General features: G+C 39.2%; 1 protein-coding gene across 2 annotated transcripts in view; it reads right to left on the bottom strand.

Moving 5' to 3' along the window:
• rprd1b (regulation of nuclear pre-mRNA domain containing 1B) overlaps nucleotides 1–26,897 on the bottom strand; it is a 50,369-nt gene extending 23,472 nt beyond the window's left edge. The window contains exons 1-4 of one of the 2 annotated variants that reach the window (XM_060836295.1): nucleotides 26,503–26,897; nucleotides 18,704–18,833; nucleotides 16,480–16,613; nucleotides 7,014–7,178 (exon numbers count right to left, since the gene is read on the bottom strand). In XM_060836295.1, coding sequence (XP_060692278.1) covers nucleotides 7,014–7,178; nucleotides 16,480–16,613; nucleotides 18,704–18,833; nucleotides 26,503–26,653 — 580 coding nt within the window. In that variant the 5' untranslated portion in view covers nucleotides 26,654–26,897. The remainder of the gene's footprint in view (nucleotides 1–7,013; nucleotides 7,179–16,479; nucleotides 16,614–18,703; nucleotides 18,834–26,502) is intronic. The other variant, XM_060836296.1, reaches the window with a different exon arrangement.

Genomic DNA, 26,897 nt, shown 5'->3' with positions numbered 1-26,897 from the left:
TCTCTCCTGTTATGACTTGCTGTTTGTTGCAAGTATTAGGAACAGCATCACTAAATTGGGATAATCAGTTGGGTTTTCAGATAGATTAAGTTATTCGGTATTCTGTTCTCTCTTGTTTGTGTTCCATTCGGTAATCTTGGAAATAAATTTTATTTTGTTTAAAACTAAGTGGTTTGACCAGCAGCATCCCCCTTAAAATATCCATTTTACACCTGCTTAAAACAATGATCCAAGTTAGGGTTTGGGCTACTTTCTTGACATGTTTTGAGGGAGTCTAGCCTGGTCCATATTATACCGGACAAGTCAAATTTCAAAGTGCAATTCTGCTTGATAGGCCAAACATTTTACATTTCTTAATAGTTTCCCATGGTGATGAATTACTGAATAAATTCACAAGAAGTTGGAATTTGTGCTTTTAACAGAAGAACAAAGGAAAGAAAAAACAAACAATACAAGAACTATTTGAAATAATCTTGCTAAAATTCTCTGAATAAAGTTTCAGTCTGCTTACCCTTAACATGAACATTACAGATATTTAAATCTTAGTGAAGGGCACTCTGTCTCCAATTTAAAGCTGCCTGTTGAGTTGGAATGGTTTCTGAAGTTTTCTTATCAGCTTCCAAACTTTCAGAGTAAACGCAAATTTTTCATACCCCCAGCTCCCAGCAGTTTTTTGCTTTTTGAGTTTTCACCAATCATAGTTTTGTGGAGATGGCTGAAGTTGCAGTGCCTTTTCTTGCTGATTAAATCTGTACATTGCCTGACTTTCTGCATAGTTCTGTCTTCCTGTGAACCCCTGTCAATAGACAACAGCAGTTTTCATCCCTTTCTTCTGTTATTAAAGCACCTCATTAAGAAGCAAGTAAACAAAGTTTCAGAGACCCTGTTATGCCACTCAAAAATTAAACTAGAACAATGCCTTTCTCTTCTTAATGCACATAATGTAGAAATTCAAATCAAATTCATGCTTTGTTCATCTACTTGAGAATCCAAGTTTCCTAATACTAGATTATGAACAATCATAAGAAATTAATTGTTTCTAGATTGTCAGTGGGAACAATAGACAGATTTAGATGGCAAAAAAACCTGTTAGGGAGATTACATTGGGTGTGTAAATTAAAGGTGTTTGAATGCTGAGTAAATTCCCTTTTCAAGAGAGTGATAGCATCAGAGTCATGAATACCTTTTAGAAGTTAATTCTACAAATACTTGTTCATAGAGTCAGAGATATACAGCATGGAAACAGACCCTTCGGTCTAACCCGTCCATGCCGACCAGATATCCCAACCCAATCTAGTCCCACCTGCCAGCACCCAGCCCATATCGCTCCAAACTCTTCCTAATCATATACCCATCCAAATGCCTCTCAAATGCAGCAATTGTACCAGCCTCCACCATATCCTCTGGCAGCTCAGTCAATACACGTACCACCCTCTGCATGAAAAAGTTGCCCCTTAGGTCTCTTTTATATCTTTCCCCTCTCACCCTAAACCTATGCCGTCTAGTTTTGGAGTCCCCGACCCCAGAGAAAAGACTTTGTCTATTTATCCTATCCGTGCCCCTCATAACTTTGTAAACCTCTATAAGGTCACCCCTCAGCCTCCGACGCTCCAGGGAAAATAGCCCCAGCCTATTCAGCCTCTCCCTGTAGCTCAGATCCTCCAACACTGGCAACACCCTTGTAAATCTTTTCTGAACCCTTTCAGGTTTCACAACATTTTTCCGATAAGACGACCAGAATTGCACGCAATATTCCAACATGACCTCCCAACTCCTGTACTCAATACTCTTACCAATAAAGGAAAGCATACCAAACTCCTTCTTCACTATCCTATATACCTGCGACTCCACTTTCAAGGAGCTATGAATCTGCACTCCAAGGTCTCTTTGTTCAGCAACATTCCCTAGGACCTTACCATTAAGTGTATAAGTCCTGCTAAGATTTGCTTTCCCAAAATGCAACATCGCGCATTTATCCGAATTAAACTCCACCTGCCACTTTTCAGCCCATTGGCCCATCTGGTCCAGATCCTGTTGTAATCTGGGGTAACCCTCTTCACTGTCCACTACACCACCAATTTTGGTGTCATCTGAAAATGTACTAACTGTACCTCTTATGCTCACATCCAAATCATTTATGTAAATGACAAAAAGTAGAGGGCCCAGCACCGATCCTTGTGGCACTCCACTGGTCAAAGGCCTCCAGTCTGAACAACAACCCTCCACCACCACCCTCTGTCTTCTACCCTTGAGCCAGTTTTTTATCCAAATGGCTAGTTCTCCCTGTATGCCATGAGATCTAATCTTGCTTATCAGTCTCCCATCAGGAACCTTGTTGAACGCCTTACTGAAGTCCATATAGATCACATCTTCTGCTCTGCCCTCAAACTTCTTTGTTACTTCTTCAAAAAACTCAATCAAGTTTGTGAGACATGATTCCCCACGCTGCAAATGTGTTGCTGGTCAAAGCACAGCAGGCCAGGCAGCATCTCAGGAATAGAGAATTCGACGTTTCGAGCATAAGCCCTTCATCTCGAAACGTCGAATTCTCTATTCCTGAGATGCTGCCTGGCCTGCTGTGCTTTGACCAGCAACACATTTGCAGCTGTGATCTCCAGCATCTGCAGACCTCATTTTTTACTCGATGATTCCCCACGCACAAAGCCATGTTGACTACCCCGAATCAGTCCTTGCCTTTCCAAATACATGTACATCTTGTCCCTCAGGATTCCCTCCAACAACTTGCCCACCACTGAGGTCAGGCTCACCGGTCTATAGTTCCCTGGCTTGTCTTTATCGCCCTTCTTAAACAGTGGCACAACATTTGTCAACCTCCAGTCTTCTGGCACCTCACCTGTGACTATCGATACTAATATTTCAGCAAGAGGCCCAGCAATCACTTTTTTAGCTTGCCACAGAGTTCTCAGGTACACCTGATCAGGTCCTGGGGATTTATCCACCCTTAACCATTTCAAGGCATCCAGCACTTCCTCCTCCGTAATCTGGACATTTTGCAAGATGTCACCATCTATTTCCCTACAGTCTATATCTTCCATATCCTTTTCCACAATAAATACTGATGCAAAATATTCATTTAGTATCTCCCCCATTTTCTGTGGCTCCACACAAAGGCCGCCTTGCTGATCTTTGAGGAGTCCTATTCTCTCACTAGTTACCCTTTTGTCCTTAATATATTTGTAAAAATACAGGTAGAAGTAACACTCCTTTTACTAACCTGATAAAGGTCTAAGATACTGGAGTTTGGTAAAGTGTAATTCCACAGGTCTAATTTAATGATGGTACTGCTCAGGCCTTAGCTAGCCAGTAGGGCATTGACAAGCTATCACTTTTAAGGAGATACTACCTCAAAAAATTAGCTAGCACCAATTAGGCACTTGATTACTGACAAAAACATTTTCCTAAATAATTCGAGAAACCAGAACCAGTGGTCATCAGAAATGACATTTTACTTTTTAAAAAAACTGAATATTTGCAGCGTGAAGCTCTTTTGGGAGATTTTGTTTTGCTCTAGTTCATTTGACTGTTGCTTATGTTGTTTTCTTTAGTATATATGTACGAATTTCCTAAAAGGTGGAAACCAGACATTAAATTTTTGGGCCTGACCCTAGATACAACATCATTTATCAACCCGAAACAGCTTTTTGATTAGATTAGATTCCCTGCAGTATGGAAACAGGCCTTTCGGTCCAACAAGTCCACACCAACCCTCCGAAGAGCAACCCACCCAGATCCATTCCCCTACCCCATACGTACCCTTAACTAATGCACCTAACACAATGGGCAATTTAGTATGGCCAATTCACCTGATTGTACATCTTCAACAAAGACTTGGACACATTTTATTTCTCAGCAGGTTCCACAATTCTTCCATGAAAAGTAGAACTTGAACTTGGAAGATCGCTGATTTTCTTTCTAAAAAATAACTTTTCTTCCTTAATTTTGATTGTTTGCAGTGACATTTTTAGTACAGGTACACAATCCTTTACCAGGAATCTTTGGGGCAGGCTAATTTTCAGAATAAGTGATTGTTTAATGGTGAAATAAAAAGAATCTTACCAAACAGCAGATGCATCTGTGAGCACCATGAGTGCTGAGACAGAACTGATGCTTGCCAGTACTGGGTCACGCCACCACGTCACATCTGATTGACGTGGGTCAAGTGGGTGTGGAATTGGATTAACTGTTTGCACACCAAACAACCTTGTTATGGAGAAAAAAAACACTTCACAAAAAGAGTTCAGATTTCGGAGCTTTTCCAATTTCAGATAAAATATTGTGTACCTCTACACTTCTACTTTTAAGTTTCAACATTTGGCTCATTTAGATTAGGTTAGATTAAATTACTTAGTGTAAAAACAGGCCCTTTGGCCCAACAAGTCCACACCGACCAGCCGAAGGGCAACCCACCCATACCCTTACATTTACCCCTTCACCTAACAATATAGGCAATTTAGCATGGACAATTAACCTGACCAATAAATGATTCTTTGCTGACTTTGGGAAGAAACTTATGGATTTAATGGAATAAGCTTTCCATTATTTCTTCTTATTGTGTATTGTGATATGTGCACCAGATGCAATCTCTGCTGATCTGTCTGGACAACGATCCCATCTGTTTTGGTCTGCATTCTACACTCTTAGAGCCTGTTGTAGTTTCTTCTGTTTACTGTATTGTGTAAGATTTCTGTCTTGCATTCCTTGATACTCCTAGACATTTAGACCACGGAGCAATTTCTCAAGTATGATAACAGTTATGTTTTGAAGTCTCTTTCCCATCAATAACTCCAAATGTGCTAACCCACATGGTAAGAGTGCTTTGATTGCTATGATTCCTTGTTCTACACTTAGTCAACAGATTAAGAAATTCCAGGAAATTTGCAAGATGTTCAAATCCATATTTTTCAGTAAAATAAGCCATGTAATCATTAGGAAACTGCCTAAGAACTATGTGGAATTCCCTTTGACAGAAAGAGCATCATTCTGCATGAATCCACGTCTCTTCTCAGTACCTGACAGTGCTTGAAATCTGTCATTTGAAATTGGCATCCATTTTCCTGGATTTGAAGACTGCCCTGAAACCTGTGGCACCAACTGCAATTATAGTTGATAACGAAAGATTGCAGTGCCAGAATCAGGCAACATTAACATATTCTTGATCATTTGAAATTGCTTCGTGAGTTGCCTTAATGCTTCAGTAACTCGCATCAAATTTGGCAAGAATTTTACAAACTGTTTGACCATTGAAATTGAATAAGTGCCCGATAAGGAAATTTTTACAGAGATACAGGAACATACTATGGGATGCATACTAGCTGAACTGCTCTTGTATATGGACAGCATGGACTCTGAGCATTATCTTGGATTCTGAATCCAAAAATTATTGAATGATTACAGCACTGAATGGTTCCTTCAGTGCTGTAATCATTCAATAATTTTTGGATTCAGAGTCCAAGATAATGCTCAGATTCTCCCCCTTTGCAAAAATGATCAAGTGATGTTCATGATCTTCATGGCACAGTTGAAAGGGGGAGCATCTGCTATATGGGAGAAGCTGTGAAATACAACCTAGTAAAAACAACAATGAAAATGGCATGATTTTAGTCTAAAGTACAACCTTCTAAAAAAGTTTAAAACAACAATGCCACCTTCTTGCTTGATTATTAAATGTTGCTTTTGCTTTTTGAAATCAGAGTCATACAGAACAGAAACAGAACCTTCAGTCCAACTCATCACTGCCGACCAGACATCCCAATCTAATCTAGTTCCATTTGCCAGCATTTGGCCAATATAACTCGAAACCCTTCCTAGTCATATACTCATCCACTTGCCTTTTAAATGCTGTAATCGTACCCACCTTCGCCACTTCCTCTGGCACCTTGTTCCATACACGCACCACCCTTTGCTTGAAAAAGTTACCCCTCAAGTCCCTTTTAAATCTTTCCCCTCACACCTTAAACTTAGGTCTTCTAGGTCTCGATGACTTCTTCCTCAGAAAAAGACCATGGCTATTCACCCTATCCATATCCCTCATAATTTTATAAACGCCTACAAGGTCAACCCTCAGTTGACGACTCGCCAAGAAAAATAGCTCCGGCCTATTGCGCTTCTCCCTATAGCTCAGATCCTCCAGTCACGGCAATTTGCTTGCAAATCTTTTCTGCACTCAAGTTTACTCACATCCTTCCTATAGAAAGGCAAACAGAATTGTACATTTATTCCAAAAGTAGCCTCAACAATGTCCTGTACAGTCACAATATTTGTCAATTGATTCAGTGCTAATTTTCTGATATTTGAATCAAAGTAGTACAGTTCAGGAATCAAAAAACCTCTTTACATAAATCAAAGCTGATATTTCACTGCATAAAGCTAGGGAATGTGGGATTGTCAGACATGCTACATTTCTGACTAAATTACATTCCAAGGACATATTTGCCTTTATGCAGAGAAGTTTAAGACATTGCACAGAACTATCCAACAAACAGCAAATAGGGTTCTTCAACTACCTCAATAATAATGACTACACTTCAAAAGTAATTCATTCAGCATAAAGGCTTTGAATGTTGAGAATGCGAATAACACCATCAATGCAAACTAACTTCTCGATCCAAGTCTTGCTTTCCACAAAAATGAAGTGTTTCCTTTCTCAATTACAAGAGAAAAAAAGTGATTTGTACTATCCTAAACAGCTTGAACACCTCACCATTTCAGCTTTCCACTTCCACCAGATGTTCAGCATGAAAAACAAAATATCAAGAAATCCAATTCATGGGCACTACATACAGGCAAATAAATGTCACTTTTTTTAAAAATTAAGACTTTAAAACAAAAACCATTAACCACCTCCTGAGCCATGATCAGAGGTGAGACACAGGCATAACCAACTTCACAAAATAGTAAAGGCTGGATGCATCTTAAAGTATTTCCTTTTGTGGAATTATTCCATCTTCTTTAGAAAGATGGTATAACTATTGGCTCTCTGGAAACCTACTGACCTAGATATCTGGTATCAGATGAGATGCTGCATGAAGAGTCAGATGTTGCTGATTCATGACCTTTTACAACCTCGGCATTACGAACTCTGTTAGATCGAAATTGCCTTTCACTGGATGATGGGCAAGATGGTGGTTGATCATATACGACTTTAGAACCAGCATTCTCTGCAAAGATTAAATTTGCTGTCAGACGGTAATTACTGGGGTACACACTAAATGCTATTGCAATTTTACATCACTTTAAGCTCCTAACCTACAAAAAAAAATGCAGAAAACACAAAATTTATTCAAACAGTCCAGGAATTCTCAGTTTTCCAATAATCCTAAAACAACAAGGGAGAAATTTAAACAATCAAAGCATGGATACTTGCTTTGGAAGCAAGATGCTAATGTTTAGGAAGTCTTTCAATTGCCACTGCCTATTGCAACTGGACACCTTTTGCAATAAAACTTCCCCAAGGTTTAACTGCTGGCATTAGCTTAAAAATTTGAGATGTTCATCTTAATTGCCAGTCAGTCTCAACTAATCAGGATTAACTTTTCATAGATTAGATTCCTTACAATTTGGATATAGGCCATTTGGCCCAACAAGTCCACACCGACACTCCAAAGAGTAACCTACTCAGACCCACTCGCCTATTCTATATTTACCCCTGACTAATGCACCTAATACAATGGGCAATTTAGCATGACCAATTCACCAGAGCTGCACATCTTTAGATTATGAGAGGAAACCAAAGACCTAAAGGAAAACACAGACACAGGTAGAATGTGCAAATTCCACACAGAGTTGCCTGAGAAGGGCGCTGAGAGGCAGCAGTGCAAATCAATGAGCCACCATGCCGCCCATTTCCTCACGGTAATATTTTACTTGCAATTTCTTGCCAAATTCCCAACTCAAAATAGGAGCCAGGTTATTAAAAACATTGAATCACTTGTGAAATTCAATAGGAATGAAAAAAGTCCAACACAAATGCAGATTTTCTTCAAAAATTTTCTTTTATTGTTTCCAAATAAAGCTTAGAAATATAATTTTACTCCTTTCTAACTTGCAAAGCTTTGCAACTTCTCAATGCATTGCTAAATAGTCAAAATAGTAAAGATACTTCTATCTTGGAGGAAAGAAAAAAAACCTAGCAAAACCAAATATGTTTTTCTTGGGCATGGAACTGTTTTAACAGAGATTGCAGAGTATCTTCTGCCTACACTATTCACAATTCAAAAGCTTGCAATTATGAAAGAAATCAGAAGTTTCAATGATATTCTGTAGGGCATCCTATTCCAATTCAAATTCTAACACCTGTATTACAGATTTATAATTATTTTGAAATGGAAAACTTTCATCATAGCAGCTGGAGAAAACATAAACCTGAAAACATCATAATACATTATATTTATAAAGGAATAAAGCATCAGGCTGTGTTGAAATGTGGAATGAACACTACATTTTTTTACTCCCCAACTTTTATTGATATTGTTACAGTTTCTTAGAACTGTGGTTCAATTTCTCAAACAAATTTGAGTTCCAGATTGTATCTCTCATTGAAGGAAAGGTTTCTGCATTCATTCCAAATGTGTGATATTTTCATTATTCACTTAAAAATAATATGGCTCCATTCAACCGAGTTTGATAGGTCATTTTGTCTATTTTCTAGTCAAAAAGTCAGCTTATTTCTTCAACCAACGAACATCTCAAACGTTTTAATTTTCTAATGATTTTGAGACATTGAGAAAGGGCCTTGGGTTCAAGTCCTGCTTGCTCCAAGGGTGCGTTAGAACATCTCAAACAGGTTGATTAGAAAATAAAGAAATTGGTAGAGGGAAAACATTTTTACAGCTTAAGATTTTAATCTGGTACTTCTAGGTCCGGCTATATTTTGGAGTGGCCTGTCAACTACTCAGCAAATTAGCTGGGATAGGATCACAATACTCAAGAGGTCAATGGCACCCATTCAAAAACAAAGTTCATGACTCACAGCAAGGATATATCTTAGTGGAGAAAAAGAATTCTAGGAAAGGGGTAAACCAACTATCATTAACCATGGTCCATTTAAGTACAACATCAAATTGAAGGGGAAAAAAAACCAATGTGGTAAAGATTAGTGGCAGAGAATAGGAGAAACTTTAAAAGCCAAAAAAGGATGACCATAACAATAATAAAAGAGAAAATAAAAACAAAGCAAACTAGCAAGGAACACAGAGACAATAAGAGCTTCCTTAAGTATAAACAAAGGAAGAAAGAAGTAATACTAACCAAGGCCCCTTAGAGAATGAGGCTGGAGCAATTATAGTGGGGAGTCAGGAAATGGCAGTAGAGTCAAACAAATACTTGGCATAAGTTTTCATGCAAAAGGATACCAACAGTTTTCCAAAAATATTAAGCAATCAAGGAGTTAAAAGGGAGGAGAAGGGGATAAACAAACACAATGTAGCTACTTTCTTTAATATTCTAAGATGCATCTCATCAGATCCAGTAAACTTATTGATCTTTAGTTATTAGCTTCCCTGGTATTTTTTCTTTAGTGATCATTATCGTGCATACTTTCTCTCTTCCTTTTGTTCTTTTTTGAAACTTCCGTAATGATCTGGCTAACCACTATTCTTTGCCATATTGTATGATTTCCTTTCCATTTGTTATCCTCAACATTCCTGGTAAACTACGTTTGGTTTATCCTTTTCCTAGGGCCCTTTTTCTCAATTGGATGTATTTCAGGTGAATCATTAATTACTTGCTTAAATAAGTGCTGTTGAGCCTCAACAGTCTTCCCTGCTAAATTCCTTTTCCAGTCCACCCGGCTAGCTCTGCTCTCATTCCTTTGTAATTATTATTTATGTTTAGCACAGTTGTTTCTGATGGAAGTGATATTAAACTCTACCTTATTAAGATTACTGTTTCACAGGGCATATTTTACATTGAGATAATTTATTAAACCTGCCTGATTACACATCATAGATTCAAAACAACCAGATTGCTGGTTGGATCTCAGTGTGAATCTGAGGAATTCATTACTGTAGTGGGCTATCGATGTCATTAAGTATGTTCAAAGCTGAGATAGACAGAAATCTAATTATTAAGGGAGTCAAACATTACAGGGATAAGGCAAGAAAGTGGAGTTGAGTATTATCAGGTCAGCATGATTTCATTGAACGGTGGAGCGGACTCCATGAGCCAAACAACCTACTGCCGTTGATACATCTTATGGTCATATTTTGGCTGCAAACTGAACCCTGTGTGCGCTTCATGCACAATATGGGATCATAAAAAAATGTAGTATCAAATCAAAGATGCTGTATTCAATGCAATAACCATATTGAATTGAGATTCTACATGAAGTCAAGAAAACATTCTAATACTGTAAAATTTATTTCCTGCACACTCAGGATACTTGCCGTCTTAATATATTGCCTACAATATTTTAACCCAAGTTGAATTTGTTGTATTCGGCATCAGAGATATCAAGACTTTTGCAAGAAATGTAAATGCAGGTGTAACTCAATACCATATCACTCACAATGCTGAAGTACTTATTCCAGATTACAACTTTTTTTTCAGTTGAAAAACATTCTACTTTCCATTATTAAAGATCATAAATTCAAAACATTATGACTTCAAATATTTGTATAAAAATTAACTATGCTAATTACATCAAAACAAACGGATGAAGAGCAGATAAACAACATTCTCAATAACAAAATAAAACTAATCAGATTAAACGTAACTGTGGAATTTTAATCTACTACTTAGTTGTCCAAATTCTTCCTATAATCACAGTCAATGCAGATTTATAGGTAGCCACACAGACAATAACAACTATTTAAAATGTTTAACTCCCACAAATCATCATTGCTTTCTGCTTTAAATCACTGTTGTGGTTAACTCTTTCAAAACTATTTCAGGAAAACAAAAATGATTAATTATTTTGAAAGCACAGTAATTTTACTTGCAAACAGCAAATTTCTAAAAGGACAGGTGGTGATGTAGTGGCAATGTCATTGGATATACATGCAAATTCCACCATAGCAGAAAATGAAACTTGAACTCTTCGATAAAAAGCTAGCCTGATGGCAACCGTGTAACCAGTCAATTGTTGTATAGATCCATCTCGTTTACTAATCTGTCATCATTACCTGGCCTACATATGACTTCAGACTCTCAGCAAGGTGGTTAAACTTTAGGCAATAAATGTTAGTGTTGCTAGCATCAATCAAATCCCACGTATGGAAAAAAAAATAAAGCTCAAGTTTATTAATGAGAATGTGATTCTCCCTCATAAGAACATAACGCAAATAACTCTTTCAAAGCTTAATGCACTGAATCTCTTGAAAGTGTAATTAAGGCTTTAATTATCAAGCGTTCTGCAACACAACACTATCTACGTACTTTGCTTTTTTACTTTGTATTCTAATGTTACCTATACAGAACTAAACTTGTTCATCAGTAGGATAAACGCTATAAACAGCATTTATTTTTATTTGGTATATGTTTAGGGATAATACGATACTGCTTAGTTAAGCATAACTTACTCTTATTTGCAACTACCATTTATACTTAAGATTAAAAAACAAACTTGAAATGTCAACCAGGACATACACAGACCTGTGTTATCACTGGTAAATTCTGAATTTAAAACTTAATTTTGATTGGTTAAAATAGCATAAGGGAACACACCACAAACAAAGCTCCCAGTGTTCAAAATATGTTTTAGTATAGTATAATAAAGTCAAGCAAGTAGTAAACTTGTATTGAAAACAAAGCTTTTAAACATTAATTGCGTTCTTCAAATCTGAATCAAAATTTCAAAACGATTAGTATGGACAGCAGCTTTGTAATAAAACAAAAACAGAAAGCACTGGAAAAACTCGGATAGGTAATATTTATTAAGAGAAACAGTTAATGTTTCAAATCCAATGACTTCACATTTATATTGAACTCAAAACATGAACTCATCTTCTCTAGAAAAAAGATGCTTCCAGATTTGAATTACCACAGATCTTGTTTTTTTTAAAAAAAACATACATGTCAGATCTCCAGCATTTGGCAGGACGGTGGCTCAGTGGTTAGCTCTACTACCTTACAGTGCCCACGACGTGTGTTCAACTCCACCTTCAGGCGACTGTGTGGAGTTTTCATATTCTCCCAGGGTTCACGTGGGTGCTTTGGTTTCTTCCCACAGTTCAGAGATGTGCAGATTAGGTAGATTGGCCACACTAAATTACCCATAATGTCTAGGGATGTGGAAGCTAGGTAGTTTAGCCATAGGAAATACAGGATTACAGAGACAGGATGGAGTTTGAGTCTGGGTGGGATGCTATTTGGAGGGTCAGGACAGAGAGACAATAGGTGGAGGAGTAGGTCATTCTGCCCTTCAAGCCTGCACCACCATTCAATATGATCATGGCTGATCATCCTTAATCAGTATCCTGTTCCTGTCTTATCTCCATAACCCTTGATTCCACTATCCTTGAGAGCTCTATCCAACTCTTTCTTAAATGAATCCAGAGGCTGAGTCGCCACTGCCCTCTGGGGCAGAGCATTCCACACAGCCACCACTCTCTGGGTGAAGAAGTTTCTCCTCATCTCTGTCCTAAATGGTCTACCCCGTATTTTTAAGCTGTGTCCTCGGGTTCAGCACTCACCCATCAACGGAAACATGTTTCCTGCCTCCAGAGTGACCAATCCTTTAATAATCTTATATGCTTCAATAAGATCCCCTCTCAGTCTTTTAAACTCAAGGATATACAAGCCCAGTCTTTGAGTGTAAGGTAATCCTGCCATTCCAGGAATTGACCTTGTGAACCTACGCTGCACTCCCTCAATAGCCAGAATGTCTTTCCTCAAATATGGAGATCAGAACTGCACACGGTACTCCAGGTGTGGTCTCACAAGGCCCTGTACAGCTGCAGAAGAATCTCTTTGCTTCTATTCTCATTCCCTCTTGTTATGAAGGCAAGCATGCTATTAGCCTTCTTCACTACCTGCTGTACCTGCATGCTTACCTTCACTGACACCCAGATCTCTTTGTATTGCCCCTTTACCTAAATTGATTCCATTTAGGTAGTAATCTGTCTTCCTGTTCTTGCCACCAAAGTGGATAATCATGCAATTTAATGTGGATAAATGTATCTGCCATGTATCTGACCACTCACCTAACTTGTCCAGGTCATTCTGTAATCTCCCAACATCCTTGTCACATTACACCCTGCCACCCAGCTTAGTATCATCAGCAAATTTGCTAATATTATTGCTCATACCATCTTCTATATCATTAACATATATTGTAAAAAGCTGCAGTCCCAGTACTGATCCCTGTGGTACCCCACTGGTCAATGCCTGCCATTCCGAAATTGAGCCGTTTATCACTACTCTTTGTTTCCTATCTGCCAATCAACTTTCAATCCAAGTCAGTACTTTGCCCACTAACCTCTTTTGTGGGACTTTATCAAAAGCTTCCTGAAAGTCCAGGTATACTACATCTACTGGATCGCCCTCGTCCATCTTCAGAGTTACATCCTCAAAAAATTCCAGAAGATTAGTCAAGCATGATTTCCCCTTCACAAATCCATGCTGACTCTGACCTATCCTGTTACTACTATCCAGATGTGTCGTAATTTCATCCTTTATAATAGACACCAGCATCTTTCCCACCACTGAGGTCAGACTAACTGGTTTATAATTTCCTGCTTTCTCTCTCCCACCTTTCTTAAAAAGTGGTACAACATTAGCCACCCTCCAATCCGCAGGAACTGATCCCGAATCTATCGAACTCTGGAAAATAATCACCAACGCATCCACAATTTCTTGAGCCACTTCCTTCAGAACCCTGGGATGTAGACCATCAGGCCCGGGGACTTATCAACCTTCAGACCCAATAGTCTCTCCAACACCAATTCCTGGCAAATATAAATTCCCTTAAGTTCAGGTCCTTCAGCCACTGTTAGCTCAGGGAGATTGCTTGTGTCTTCCCCAGTGAACACAGATCTGAAGTATCAATTCAATTCTTCTGTCATTTCTTTGTTCCCCGTAATATATTCCCCTGTTTCTGTCTTCAAGGACCCAATTTTAGTCTTAACCAATTTTTTGCCTTTCACATACCTAAAAAAACTCTTATTATTATCCTCCTTTATATTATTTGCCAGTTTACCTTCGTACCTCATTTTTTCTCTGCGTATTTCCTTCTTAGTAATCCTCTATTGTTCTTTAAAAGCTTCCCAGTCCTCCGTTTTCCCACTTATCTTTGCTATTTCTCTTAACTTTATATGCTTCTTAACTTCCCTCGTCAGCCACAGCCACCCATGTCTCCTCCTAGGATCTTTCTTCCTATTTGGAATGAACTGATCCTGCAATTTCTGCATTATACACAGAAATATCTGCCATTGTTCCTCCACTGTCACCCCTGCTAAGATATTGCACCATTGAACTTTGGCCAGCTCCTCCCTCATATCTTCATACTTCCCTTTATTCAACAGAAATATTGTCACTTCCAATTGTACCCTCTACCTCTCAAATTGCAGACTGAAGCTTATTGTATTATGGTCACTACTTCCCAATGGCTCCTTCACTTCTAGGTCCCTGACCAATTCTGGCTCAGTGGTTAGCACTGTTGCCTCACAGGACCAGGGCACAGCTTCAGGCAATGGTCTGTATGGAGTTTGCACATTCTATCCACGTCTGTGTTTCCTCCCACAGTCCAAAGATATGCACGTTAGGTGAATTGGCCATGCTAAATTGCCCAACATGTAGGCTAGATATATTAGTCAGGGGAAACAGTAGTAAGGGCAGGGAATGGGTCTGGGTGAGATACTCTTTGGAGGGTCCGTGTGGAGTTGTTGGGCCAAATAGCCTATTTCCACACTGTAGAGATTTTTGTTTTTATATTAGCTTTGCAATAATACCAAGCATTTCTGACGGCTTGATAACTATTTTCAGTATTTTACAAAATTTTATATTTTCTACAGTTGCACAAAAGATGCAAATGACCCAGCACAAAGACAATGCAGCTCGAAACTAAACACAAGATCAGACAAACAAGCTCACTGAAAAATTCTCTATTCCACTGGATTACCAAGTTTAATTTATTCTGAATTCAACATGCAAAAAGATTTAAGCCAACTTTCTAATTCCTGTTACCTAACTAAATCCCCTGTTCATATTATGTTACCCAATCAGGATATGGGGATTTTCAGGTTTGAATTCTAATAAACAACTCAGTACCCCTTCCCTACAGATTTTAACTGTCAAAGGCTGAGGGATGATCTTGTAGAGGTTTATAAAATAATGAGGGGTGTGGATAGGGTAAATTATCGAGGCCTTTTCCCTGGGCTGGGGGAGTCCAGAACTAGAGGGCATAGGTTTAGGGCAAGAGGAGAAAAATTTGAAAGGAACAGGCAATTCTTTTTTTTTTACAAAGGGTGGTATACAAAAGACTGTCAGAGGAAGTGGTGGAAGCTGATATAATTACAACTTTTAAAATCTCTGGATGGGTATAGGAAGGATTTAGAGGGACATGAGTCAAATGCTGGCAAATTGAACTAGATAATTTGGGATATTTGGTCGGCATGGGTGAATTGCACTGAAGAGTCTGTTTCCGTGCTGTAAATTTCTATAACTCCATTTTACGTTGTTACTCCCTTTCCCTATGATTTCCAATCATTTCTGGAAAGTTATTTGTGTTTTCTACAGTGAAGACAGAAGCAAACTAACTGTTCAGTTCACTGACCTTATTTTCCACTATTAATTCCCAAGATAACATCCACCATGAATCAATGCTCATTATAGATATACTTTTCATTTTGAAATACCAGTAGAAAGTTTCATACTTACGGCTAGCTTTGCCCCAATACCCTATTTATTTCCCCCATTTCTTTCAAATAATTCTTGGCAGTTTGTTACATTCTGTCTAGTCTGACTTGCCAGCAATCTTTGCAGAACTGTATGTGTTTTCTCAGTATGCTATCACAGGTGGTGAGTCCTTTCCCAAACTATTGCTTTTTCACTCAAATGTTTCTTTGTTGAGCGTTACGAAATATCTCAAACTGTCTGCTCCTACATCCCTACTATCCTATCCCTTGACAAAATTTTCCATTTCATTTTAGCCAGCTATTTCATATTTTCATAATTGCCCTTAAAGGCATTCATCTTAAACCCTTTTTTGTTCTCTTCCTCAAATTAAATGCAAAACTCAATCATGTAATGATCACTGCTAATTGAAGTAACATTCATAAAGCAATACTATGAAATAAGGAGATTAACAGACATATTTTGTTCTCAACAGTCTCAATGAGTCGCAGACAGTGGCCCACATACAACCATTTTAAACACCAATATCCCACTTTACAAATGTCACATACAGAACACAGTTTGTTTCAACCAAATACCTATTCAGCACAAAGATAATCTGAATAATTCAGGTTATAATATACAAATTGTACACTGACATGATCATATTATAAGTTATGATTTGCATACCTACTGGAAGCGGACTGTTAGATTCATCCACAGTTAACTTAAGTTGTTGAATAAAATCAATATCATAGACAATTCTTTCCTGCCAGATATTCAGGACTCGTTCCATTTGTTTCTTACAACTCTGCTCAGATTCTCTGGGGAAAGAAAAAATTTTAAAATATGAACAAAAACAATATAAAAGTTATTGGAGTTAAGACCATCAATAACAACATGGCTTCTCTTACACTTATCTTAAAGGAAAACCTATTTACAAAAAAACTTGAAGATATCACCTTTGATCAAGGATAACAATTTCTCTCAGCTTCTATCAGGAAACAAGACAAAAGTTAGCTACTCAAAACAAACCTGCTTCTGTCCTCAATGGATGGTCACCCATAACTACTTATAGAATAATTGCTGGAAAGAAATTGGAAGAAGTATGTTAAATCATGTCTCTAAACATACCTGTAACACATCATTCCAATGGTAGCACTCCTATTTTACATTGTACTCAGCACAAACCAGTGAAACTTCCTCAACAATGACTTTGTAATAATTTGAGAACTCCTTAGAGAATTTATGGATGAGAAAATTGATGCACATGCTTTATACTTTACAAAGTGGATCCACAATAAATGGCTTCCATTCACATGCAACTGGTTAGTTATTGATAGAGCAGATACTGGCAGAGTGCAATTGGGAATCACCAGTTGACACTCAAACACTGGTCACTGTCACAGACATATTATACTAACATTTACTCAGTTTAGCCACTCAATGTTACTGTCATACGGAGATTCAGTGCATTATGCCACAGGAACACCTAATAAATGGAAGATGTCAGTAAAGTTGGGCAGATTTCAGTCCAGCTCTCATGTTAAATGTACTGTCAGATTGTACATGTCAGTATTAAAATGTCAGATGCGACTGTTCACTCAAAGGCTGGATGCAACTTATTCATTTTCTATTCTGTTCAAAAATGTGGAATTTCACAGTGGCACAGTGGTTAGCACTGCTGCCTCACAGCACCAGAGACCCGGGTTCAATTCCCGACTCAGGTGACTTGACTGTGTGGAGTTTGCACATTCTCCCTTTGTCTGCGTGGGTTTCCTCCGGGTACTCCGGTTTCCTCCCACAGTCCAAAGATGTGCAGGTCAGGTGAATTGGCCATGCTAAATTGCCCATAGTATTAGATAAGGGGTAAATGTAGGGGAATGGGTGGGTTGCGCTTCGGCGGGTCGGTGTGGACTGGTTGGGCTGAAGGGCCTGTTTCCACACTGTAAGTAATCTAATCTAATCTAATCTAATAACAAGCCCAGATGATTCAGCGTGGTTAGAAGAAACTCTACAATGACAGTAATCATTAATAAGTTAATAAGTAATTATTAACATGTTTGATTGCATTCCTACATATAGAAACACCAATTTCAGAATCCAAAATTACTTCTAAATCCATTTAAAACCATCTTTTACATAATCCCATCGTGACGAGATTATGCTTTTCACACTGGCATACATACAAAGCAAATTGTAACTCATGTCACCTTTAATACTACTTTTTACAACTTGACAAAATAGTTTAGAACATGCGCTTGACTTTCAAGAAAGCAACAAAAGCTTTTGACTTCACAGTTTGTTTGCTTTACATTCAGACTTAGTTGTAGAATCCAGAAACCAAAATAGGCGCACAAATAATTATGACACATTCCATCAAAATCATAAAATGAGTTCATTGATACCTTGCAGTGGATTTAAACTTCTGAAATTCCATTCATCAATTCAATAATGCAGATTTTAACTTTCCTATTTCTTTACAAGAGGCCTATATACAGAGTTACAGTATATACATCCCTTGTTTCACTGCTGATAGAACTCCACATGTATGCCCAAGGTGCAGAGGAAGAAAGCTTTCTATTGGACACAAAATCTACCTGTGATCCTTTGTGGACTGGTAAACAATAGCAATATTAAGTTACAATAGTCCCATAGGACATTATGGCTGCTTGCTCATTATGAGGGATGACTAGTGATCAGTTAAGTTGATGGTCACCATGCCTCAGGTGAAGGGTGAGGTTAAGAAGGTGAGATCTTAGTACCTCAACTACAATCAGATGTGCTAGTCTGCAAGTCTGGACAAATGTCAGCATTTTTCTAAACTTATTCACCAACAAATTAGTCAAATGAACTTCCTATATATTGCACAGCCATGATATTTTTACAAAATAAAGCTCAACATATACTGTACCTGGCAACATGTGAAAAAGCATCCACAAGAACTCCCTCAAAAGCCTTGGTGAATTCAGGACCTTTCCTCTTACTATTCTGAATGACATCATTAGCCAGGTAGATGAATGTCAATTTCCTGCTTGGTTTAGCTGTTACATAAAAAAGGTTGCAATTAATGAAGACAAAAACACTTAGATATATAACCTTCCTATACACCAGGCAAGTGTTGTCAGTTAGAAATAACTAACTGCAGATAACTTAAAACAGAGCTGTTACATTTATGGATTATCTGTGTGATCTGCTTTAAAATTGCTTGGGTTGATGGTGGTTGAACCGTGTAAAGATCTTTTAATTGGTAATTTTTTTGTGCTATCTGGAAGAAACTTATTTAGATGTAGCCTCCAATTGAGTCAATTTCCCTGAAATTTAACACCATTATATTGCAGGGTAGGTGACATCTTAGTGGTATTATTGCTGGAGTATAAATCTAGAAACCTAGCTAATGTTCTCATTCTGGGTTTGAATTCAATTTTTAAAAAATGGGATAAAGAATCTACTGACGATCAGAAACATTTGTTAATTGTCATTAAAAAAATCCATCTTACTCAATGATATGCCATCCTCACCTGGTCTAGCCTACTTGGAACTGCAGACTCACAGCAATGTGATTAACTCTCAATTATTCTCTAAAAACACCTAGCAAGCCAGAGTTATATAAATTGCTACAAAGTCTCATAAAAGAAATGAAACTGGACAGATAACCTGGCATCGATTTAAGCACTGGAAAAGACAACACCAGAAACAGCTCTCTCGACCCTGTAAAGTCCTCCTTCCTAACATCTCAGGGTAGTACCAAAATTGGGAGATTTGTCTCACAGGGAATATGTGAGAATGTGTCTCACAGATTGATCAAGCAACAGCCTGACACAGTCGTACTTATGGAACGTTATCTGTAAGGCAACGCCCCAGACAAGATCATCGCCATCCCTAGATATGTCCTGTCTCACTGGCAAGACAGACTCAGATAGCTGCACAATGGTATATAGTCAGGAGGGAGTTACCCAATGAATCCTCAGCATTCACTCTGGATCCCATGAAGGTTTCAGATCAAACGTGGGCAAGGAAGCCTGATGCTTATCACATACCACTTTCTTTCCACTGATGAATCAGTACACCATGTTGAGCAAAGCATGGCAGGTGGCAAGACAGCAAAATTACTCTGGGTGAGAAGGTTTCAATATCTACCACTAGTGACTCAGCAGCCACCCATAAATCAAACTGGTCCAGTCCTAAAGGACTCAGCTGCTAGACTGATCTGCAGCAGATGGTGAGGGAACCAAGAGACAAAAACATACTTAACCTAATCTTTACCAATCTGCCATCGACAGATACACCTGTCCATGACAGTTTCACTAAATGTGACAACCGCACAGTCCTTGTTGAGACAAAGTCCCACTTTCACATTGAGAATAACCTCTATTGTGTTGTGTAGCACTACCACCCTGCTAAAATAGAGATTTAAAACAGATCTAACAACTCAAGACCAGGTATTGACAGCAGAACCATATTCCGGCATAACCCTTGATCTCATGGCTGAGCACACCCCCGACTCAACCATTAGCATCAACTTTGGTTCAATGCAGAGTGCACGACAGGAGCAAAAATGTGTGTTACTGGAAAAGTGCAGGTCAGGCAGCATCGACGTTTCGGGCATTAGCCCTTCTTCAGGAATGAAGAAGCCTTATGTCCGAAAACGTTCATTCTCCTGCTCCTTGGATGCTGCTTGACCTACTGCGTTTTTCCAGCAACACATTTTTCAGCTCTGATCTCCAGCATCTGCAGTCCTCACTTTCTCCTGCATGACAGGTGCAGCAGACATACCTAAAAATGGTGTGCCACTCTGGCAAAGCTAACAAACAGGACTACTTACATGCCAAAACAACATTAGCAGCAAGCCACAGACAGAGTTAAGTAATCGCAAAATCAACGGATCAGGTCTATACAGTCCTGCTGCATCCAGTCATGAATGACAGTGGACAATAAACAACTCACTTGAGGTGGCAGTTCCACAAATATCCCCATCCTAAATGATGGAAGAACCCATCATTTAGTGCTAAAGTTAAGGCTGAAGCATTCACAATCTTCAACCAGAACTGCCAAATGGATGATCCATCACTGCCACCTCTAGTCTTCCCCATCACAAATTCTAATCATCAGCCAATTCAATGCACTCCATGCATGGTTGAAAACACGGTATATTGCAAAGGCTATGGGCCCGAACAACATTCCAGCAAAAGTACTTCTGCTCCAGAACTTGCCACAGCCCTAGGAAGCTTGTCCTGTGCAGTTACAACACAGGCATCTTCACAACAAATTGTCCAGATATGTCCTGTCCTCAAAAAGCAGGACAAACCTAAACTAGCCAATTATTGCTTCAGTCCACACTCAATCATCAGTAAAGTGAGGAATTATGTCATCAATATGCTGTTGAGCAGCATTTGCTCAGCAATAACCTGCTCAGTGACGCCCAGTTTAAGCTCCATAATGGCCACTCAGTTCCTGACCTCACTACAGCCTTGGTTCAAAGAGACAAAAAAAACTGAACTCCAGAGGTAAGGTAACAGTGACAGCCCTTGACATTAAGACTATTCAATGAGGGTGACATCTAGGCGCTCTTGCAAAACAACAATCAATGAGTATCAGGATACAAACTCTTTGCTAGTTGGAGTCATACCTGGTGGATAAGAAGATGGCTATGGTTGTTGGAGGTCTGTCATCTCAGCTCCAGGACAACTCCCCAAGGGTTCCTCAGTGTAGTTAGTGCCATCGACTCAACCACCTTCAGCTGCTTCAACAATCTTCCCTCCATCACAAGGTCATAAGTGAGGATGTTCACCAATGACTGCACAATGTGCAGCACCATTTGCAACTCCTCAGACACTGAACCAGTCCATGTTCAAATGCAACAAAATTTAGATATGTCCAGGCTTAGACTGAAAAGTGATAAGTAACCACACAAATATCAGGCAATGACCATCACCAAAAGACAACCTCACCACTACCCCATGACATTCAATGATGTTACCATCATTGAATTGCCTATATCCTTGGGATTACTATTGACCAGAAACTCAACAGAAATCACCACATAAACACAGTGGCTACAAAAGCAGGTCAGAGGCTAGGAATACTCTACCAAGTAACTCATCCCCTGACACCCCAACACCTGTCCACCATCTACATGACACAAGTCAGACAAGTATTTCCCATTTGTCTAGATGAGTGCAGCTCCAACAATACTCAACAAACTTGACAAAGCAGCCCACTTGATTGGCACCATATCCCCAAACATCCATTCCCTTTAATTCATGACACTCAGTATCAATGTGTACTATCTACAAGATACACTGCAACAATTTACTAAATATCCTCAGGCAGCACCTTCCAAAGCCATGACTACTTCCATCCAAAAGGATAAGGGCAGCGCAGACGCAAGGGAGCACCACCACCTTTAAGTTCTCCTTCAAGCCACTCACCATCCTGGGTCAAAATCTTGGAATTCCTTCCCTAATGGCACTGTTGTTCAACCTACAGAACATGGACTGCAGCAGTTCAAGGCGGCAGCTCACCACTACCTTTCAAAGGCAACTAGGAATGGACAAACAATGCTGACCAACCAGCGATGTCCAGTTTCTACAAATGAACAAAACACATGGCATTTTAAAGAAAATATTGGACTTGGATTGGCTGAGAGATTTTCATGGAAAATGCATCCATTAATACTGATTGACAGTCAACTGCCAAACTTTATTTAAATTTTAAATCAGAAAGGTTTACTCCGTATTGTCAGGCATTGCCCTGAGAAATGTGAACTATCTTGTTCAGCGTTGAGTCAAAGCAGACACAGTATGTCCTTTCTGTGCCTAAAGAACAGGGTCTTAAGCATTAATATTCAAAGCTTCCTGTACAAACAAGTGTTCCATGTTCAGGATTATCCAGCAATTGCTGTCCGGTCGCAGAATCAGTGTTGAATACTGTACTGGGAGTTTTGTTTGGAACAGTTAGTAACTTGCTTGTGGAGAACAGATGAAAGGATATTCTGTTTGATACAATCCACCAGATTTTGGACATACATACCTACCACAATAGCGCTAAAATCCATATACTACATTCCTCAGTTTCCAACTGGTAACCTATCAACACTCTCCTCTTATGCAATATAAATTTGTTTCTCCTTGAAATGATATTCTTGCAAAACGCCCTAATGCATGCAAAATGAAAAACTTCAAAATGCATCTTTTTTCATCAAAACACTTTTATACAACCAGACAACTATTTAAATAAAAAACTTCACGCTTCTTCAGAAAATCAAACTAATAAAAATATGATTGCAGCTCAAATAATGCTCATCTCAGATCTGATACTAGTGAAATAAGAAAAGACAAGTTGGAAACAGGAACTGTTCTCACTTTTCTTTTCTATAATGTAAAAAGTAGGTCCTGCTTTAACTCACCTCTGCTTTTCTCACAAAATTTTACCTTCTGCAAGTTCTTCAGGACATCAAGAATTTTCACTTGCTTTTAGCCTCTTGCTAACTTAACTAACCAATTTTTAAAAAAATATACTGCAGGAGTTCCTGAAAGATAGTTAAGTATCAGTTTAAAATCACGAATGCAAACTTTGTGGGTGGCACGGTGGCCAGAGCGTCTCAGCGCCAGAGACTCGGGTTCAATTCCTGCCTCAGGCGACTGTGTGTGTGTGGAGTTTGCATATTCTCCCCGTGTCTGTGTGGGTTTCCTCCAGGTGCTCCAGTTTCCTCCCACAATCCCAAAAAACAAATGTGCAGGTCAGGTGAATTGGTCATGCTAAATTGCACATAGCATTAGGTATAGGGGAATGGGTCTGGGTGGGTTGCGCTTCGGCGGGTCGATGTGGACTTGTTGGGCTGAAGGGCCTGTTTCCACACTGTAAGTAATCTAATCTAATCTACTGTTGATGTCATGGCTGTCTTTTAATGGAGAAAGTTGCAGGGGAATAAAATAAATGAATTTTCATTTAAGTATTAGCTAGCTCTAGAGCAGAGAAAGTATGAAAACGTTTCAGGAATAGAGAATAAACTTTCATACTAATAAAGCACTGAAAGGCTACTTGTTGCCCAAATGCTGACTGAATTTGCCCCTTTAGCTGGGAGCAGAGAAAGTACTCATGCATAATTCTATTGCAATATATTCCTCTTCCCCTCAAATACTACTCTCCACACTTACATTCCCCCATTGAAAAGATATACTATTTCATTCTTATTCAGAATGGATGGAAACGTCACACAAAACAGACAAGTTCATCACCACACGACGAGAAAGGGAAAGTTGGAAATAGAACAGATGTGCAATGCTTACAAAAGCCAAGTTAAACATATTAGCCATAATGCATTGAGTTAGTGCTTTTCTTTCATCTTGTCAAACTATAGTTTATTTCAGCATATGCAAAGAAATAAATATGAATATTTCTATTGTCAATGGAAACAAACACAGCCTATTGAATAAACCAACCTAAACTATCAACAGAAAGTGCTGGATACCCTCAACAGGTCTCACAGCAAAGGTAATGTAGAGGCTGATATTACTCTTCCTCAGAACATTCCAAAGAAGAATTATATTAGACTCAAAAGGTTAACTTTGTTCCACAGATGTTGCCAAACCTGCTGAATTCCTCCAGCACTCTGTTGTTATTTTTGACCTTCAGGAACTGCAGTGCTCTGCTTTCATTTCAGTGATGTGAAGATACCGCTTTTGGACTGCAGTGAACAAAGTTAAAATTGATCCTGCCCAAAACTAGCTATCTGATAAAGAAGCAGCACTCAAAGCTTGTATTTCCAAATAAACCTGTTGGGACTATATACTGGTGTTGAGAGTTTTATTTTAGTGAACGAACATGTTATGCACAGGTCTCTAAAAATGTATTTAATTTTATATTTCCAAGGTGCCCAGAGTTTTTTTTTTAAATAAAAAGCCGAACAAACTAATATTTTCTCTGGTTAAGATCAGAGATACAGCAATATGGAAAAGGATGTCTGTGGTTTCTTCCCGCTCCAGGCAAATCTGTCATTAGGTTACAAAACTGGAAAGAATAACTAAGACTAGCACTGACCAAGAACAACACATGTAGGACAATCAAAGAGACAGAATAGTGACAAAACCATCTAAAAGTTCTATAAAGTAAATTTCAAAGGAAGGTGGAAACAATGGCACGGCAATGCGAAGCTAGTTCTATAGATTAGTTCATAGAATGACGGTACACTATGAAGGAGGACTGAGTAAATTAGGCTTTTATTCTCCAGAGTTCAAAAGAATGACATACGGCTGGCACTGAAGCATGCAAAATTCAGACTTGGGGCTTGACAGTAGATGTTGAGACTTTATTACCCTGGATGAGAGTATCCAGAGTCAGGGCTATAGTTTAGTGTAAAATGTAATGATAATTTCAGACTGAGCAAAGAAATTTCTCCTTGGGGGTTGTGAGCAATTCAAATTCTGTGCTAAAGAGCTATCAAATTCAATGTTGAACCAAGGCTCAATTGACTTGCATGTTGAGGGATGTTGGATCAGGAAAGAAAACAGAATGGACGCCAGAGATCAGCCATAATCTTATTGAATGTCACAGCACGTTGGTAAGCCAATAGCCTACTTCTACTCCCATTTCCAATGCTCACAATTTTTTTTACGCAAAGTTGATTTAATCATCTGTCACATATATACAATACAAAATAGCCAAAGGTTTGCACCATTATCATGCATAGGCACGATTCTCATCCTTAAAATAAAAAAAATGCCTTCAACATATTGTCTAGCTATCACCATTGTTAACAGCTAACCCAAGAATGCAACTTTAAAAAAATGGTTTTGTGATTTACACATGAAAGAAGTGAAAACTATCACTGTATTCTAACAGATGAAAGGCTTAACAATCAATTTTTCAATGTATAATTTCAGTTATTCTGTGTTACGATCGAGCCCTCCACAATCACCTGATGAAGGAGCGTCGCTCCGAAAGCTAGTGTGCTTCCAATCAAACCTGTTGGACTATAACCTAGTGTTGTGTGATTTTTAACTTTATCTGAGACTGATATCTGTGGTCCCATATCCAATCAGAGATTGTAGCACATCGGCTGTCGCATCAAAGCATTACTAACGGACATAATAGTGTGTCAAACTTGTCATTTTAGAATAAAATTTTAAAGTGAACCCAAGGAGAACAGAAACATTGGAGAAAGTCAGGGAAGGAGCACCAGTACTTAGCCCTCAAATATCATCCAAAAACTGTCGGTGGGAGAAATGTGAATGATTCTTTCGTTACAATAGTAATAAAACTTCAAAAAGGTGATAATTTGGAGATGCCGGTGTTGGACTGGGATGTACAAAGTTAAAAATCACACACCAGGTTACAGTCCAACAGGTTTCATTGGAAGCACTAGCTTTCGGAGCGTCACTGAAGGAGCGGTGCTTCAAAAGCTGGTGTGCTTCCAATTAAACCTGTTGGACTATAACCTGGTGTTGTGTGATTTTTAACTTCAAAAAGGTGGTTCATGTACGGTCAAGATTTCTTAAGAATGCACCGAGACGCTACACAAACACAAATGTTTATCCCCCTTTTTTTGAGGAGTACTCTGCTGCTCAAGCTGGAAGCGTTCCAGACACGAGAAGCGCTGAAGCCAAGAGGCGGGCAACAGACAGCGGCGGGTGCCCTCCTTTCTCCGGCGGACGACAGCTCTCTAAGCCTGGCAGCCTAACCCCACTCGGGGTCGGGGAACGAGCCGCTCACCTCGCTTCAGCTCCCGGTGCCAGACGTGCACGATTATCCCTGCGTGTTTCCGATGATGAATAAGCCACAGGGAGAGGGTCTGCACGCTCTGCTGCGAATTGCTCAGCTCGGCGAGCTTCTTCTCGAGGGCGGACTCAGAGAAGGAGGACATTTCTGTCTCAGTGTGCGGGTACGTATCGGTCAATCCAGCGGTGCCTGCCGCCCGCCACGATCGATCCCTCAGGAGCTCGCTCGGCAAAATGGCGGCCTGCCCTCTCACCCCCCTCCAAACCACCCGGCAGGGTCAGAGGTCACGGCGCCAGACCGGCCACGTGACCGCCCGCGCCAACTCTCGGAACAATGACAGCGCGAGCTTCCCAGTGACGGTTGGCTGGGCCCGTTCATCACTGGGTCTT

Source organism: Hemiscyllium ocellatum, chromosome 15 (genome assembly GCF_020745735.1).
Source record: "Hemiscyllium ocellatum isolate sHemOce1 chromosome 15, sHemOce1.pat.X.cur, whole genome shotgun sequence".
Classification (NCBI taxonomy): Eukaryota; Metazoa; Chordata; class Chondrichthyes; order Orectolobiformes; family Hemiscylliidae; genus Hemiscyllium; species Hemiscyllium ocellatum.
The sequence above is the reverse complement of the archived record's forward strand: the minus strand, read 5'-3'. Positions and strand labels throughout refer to the sequence as shown.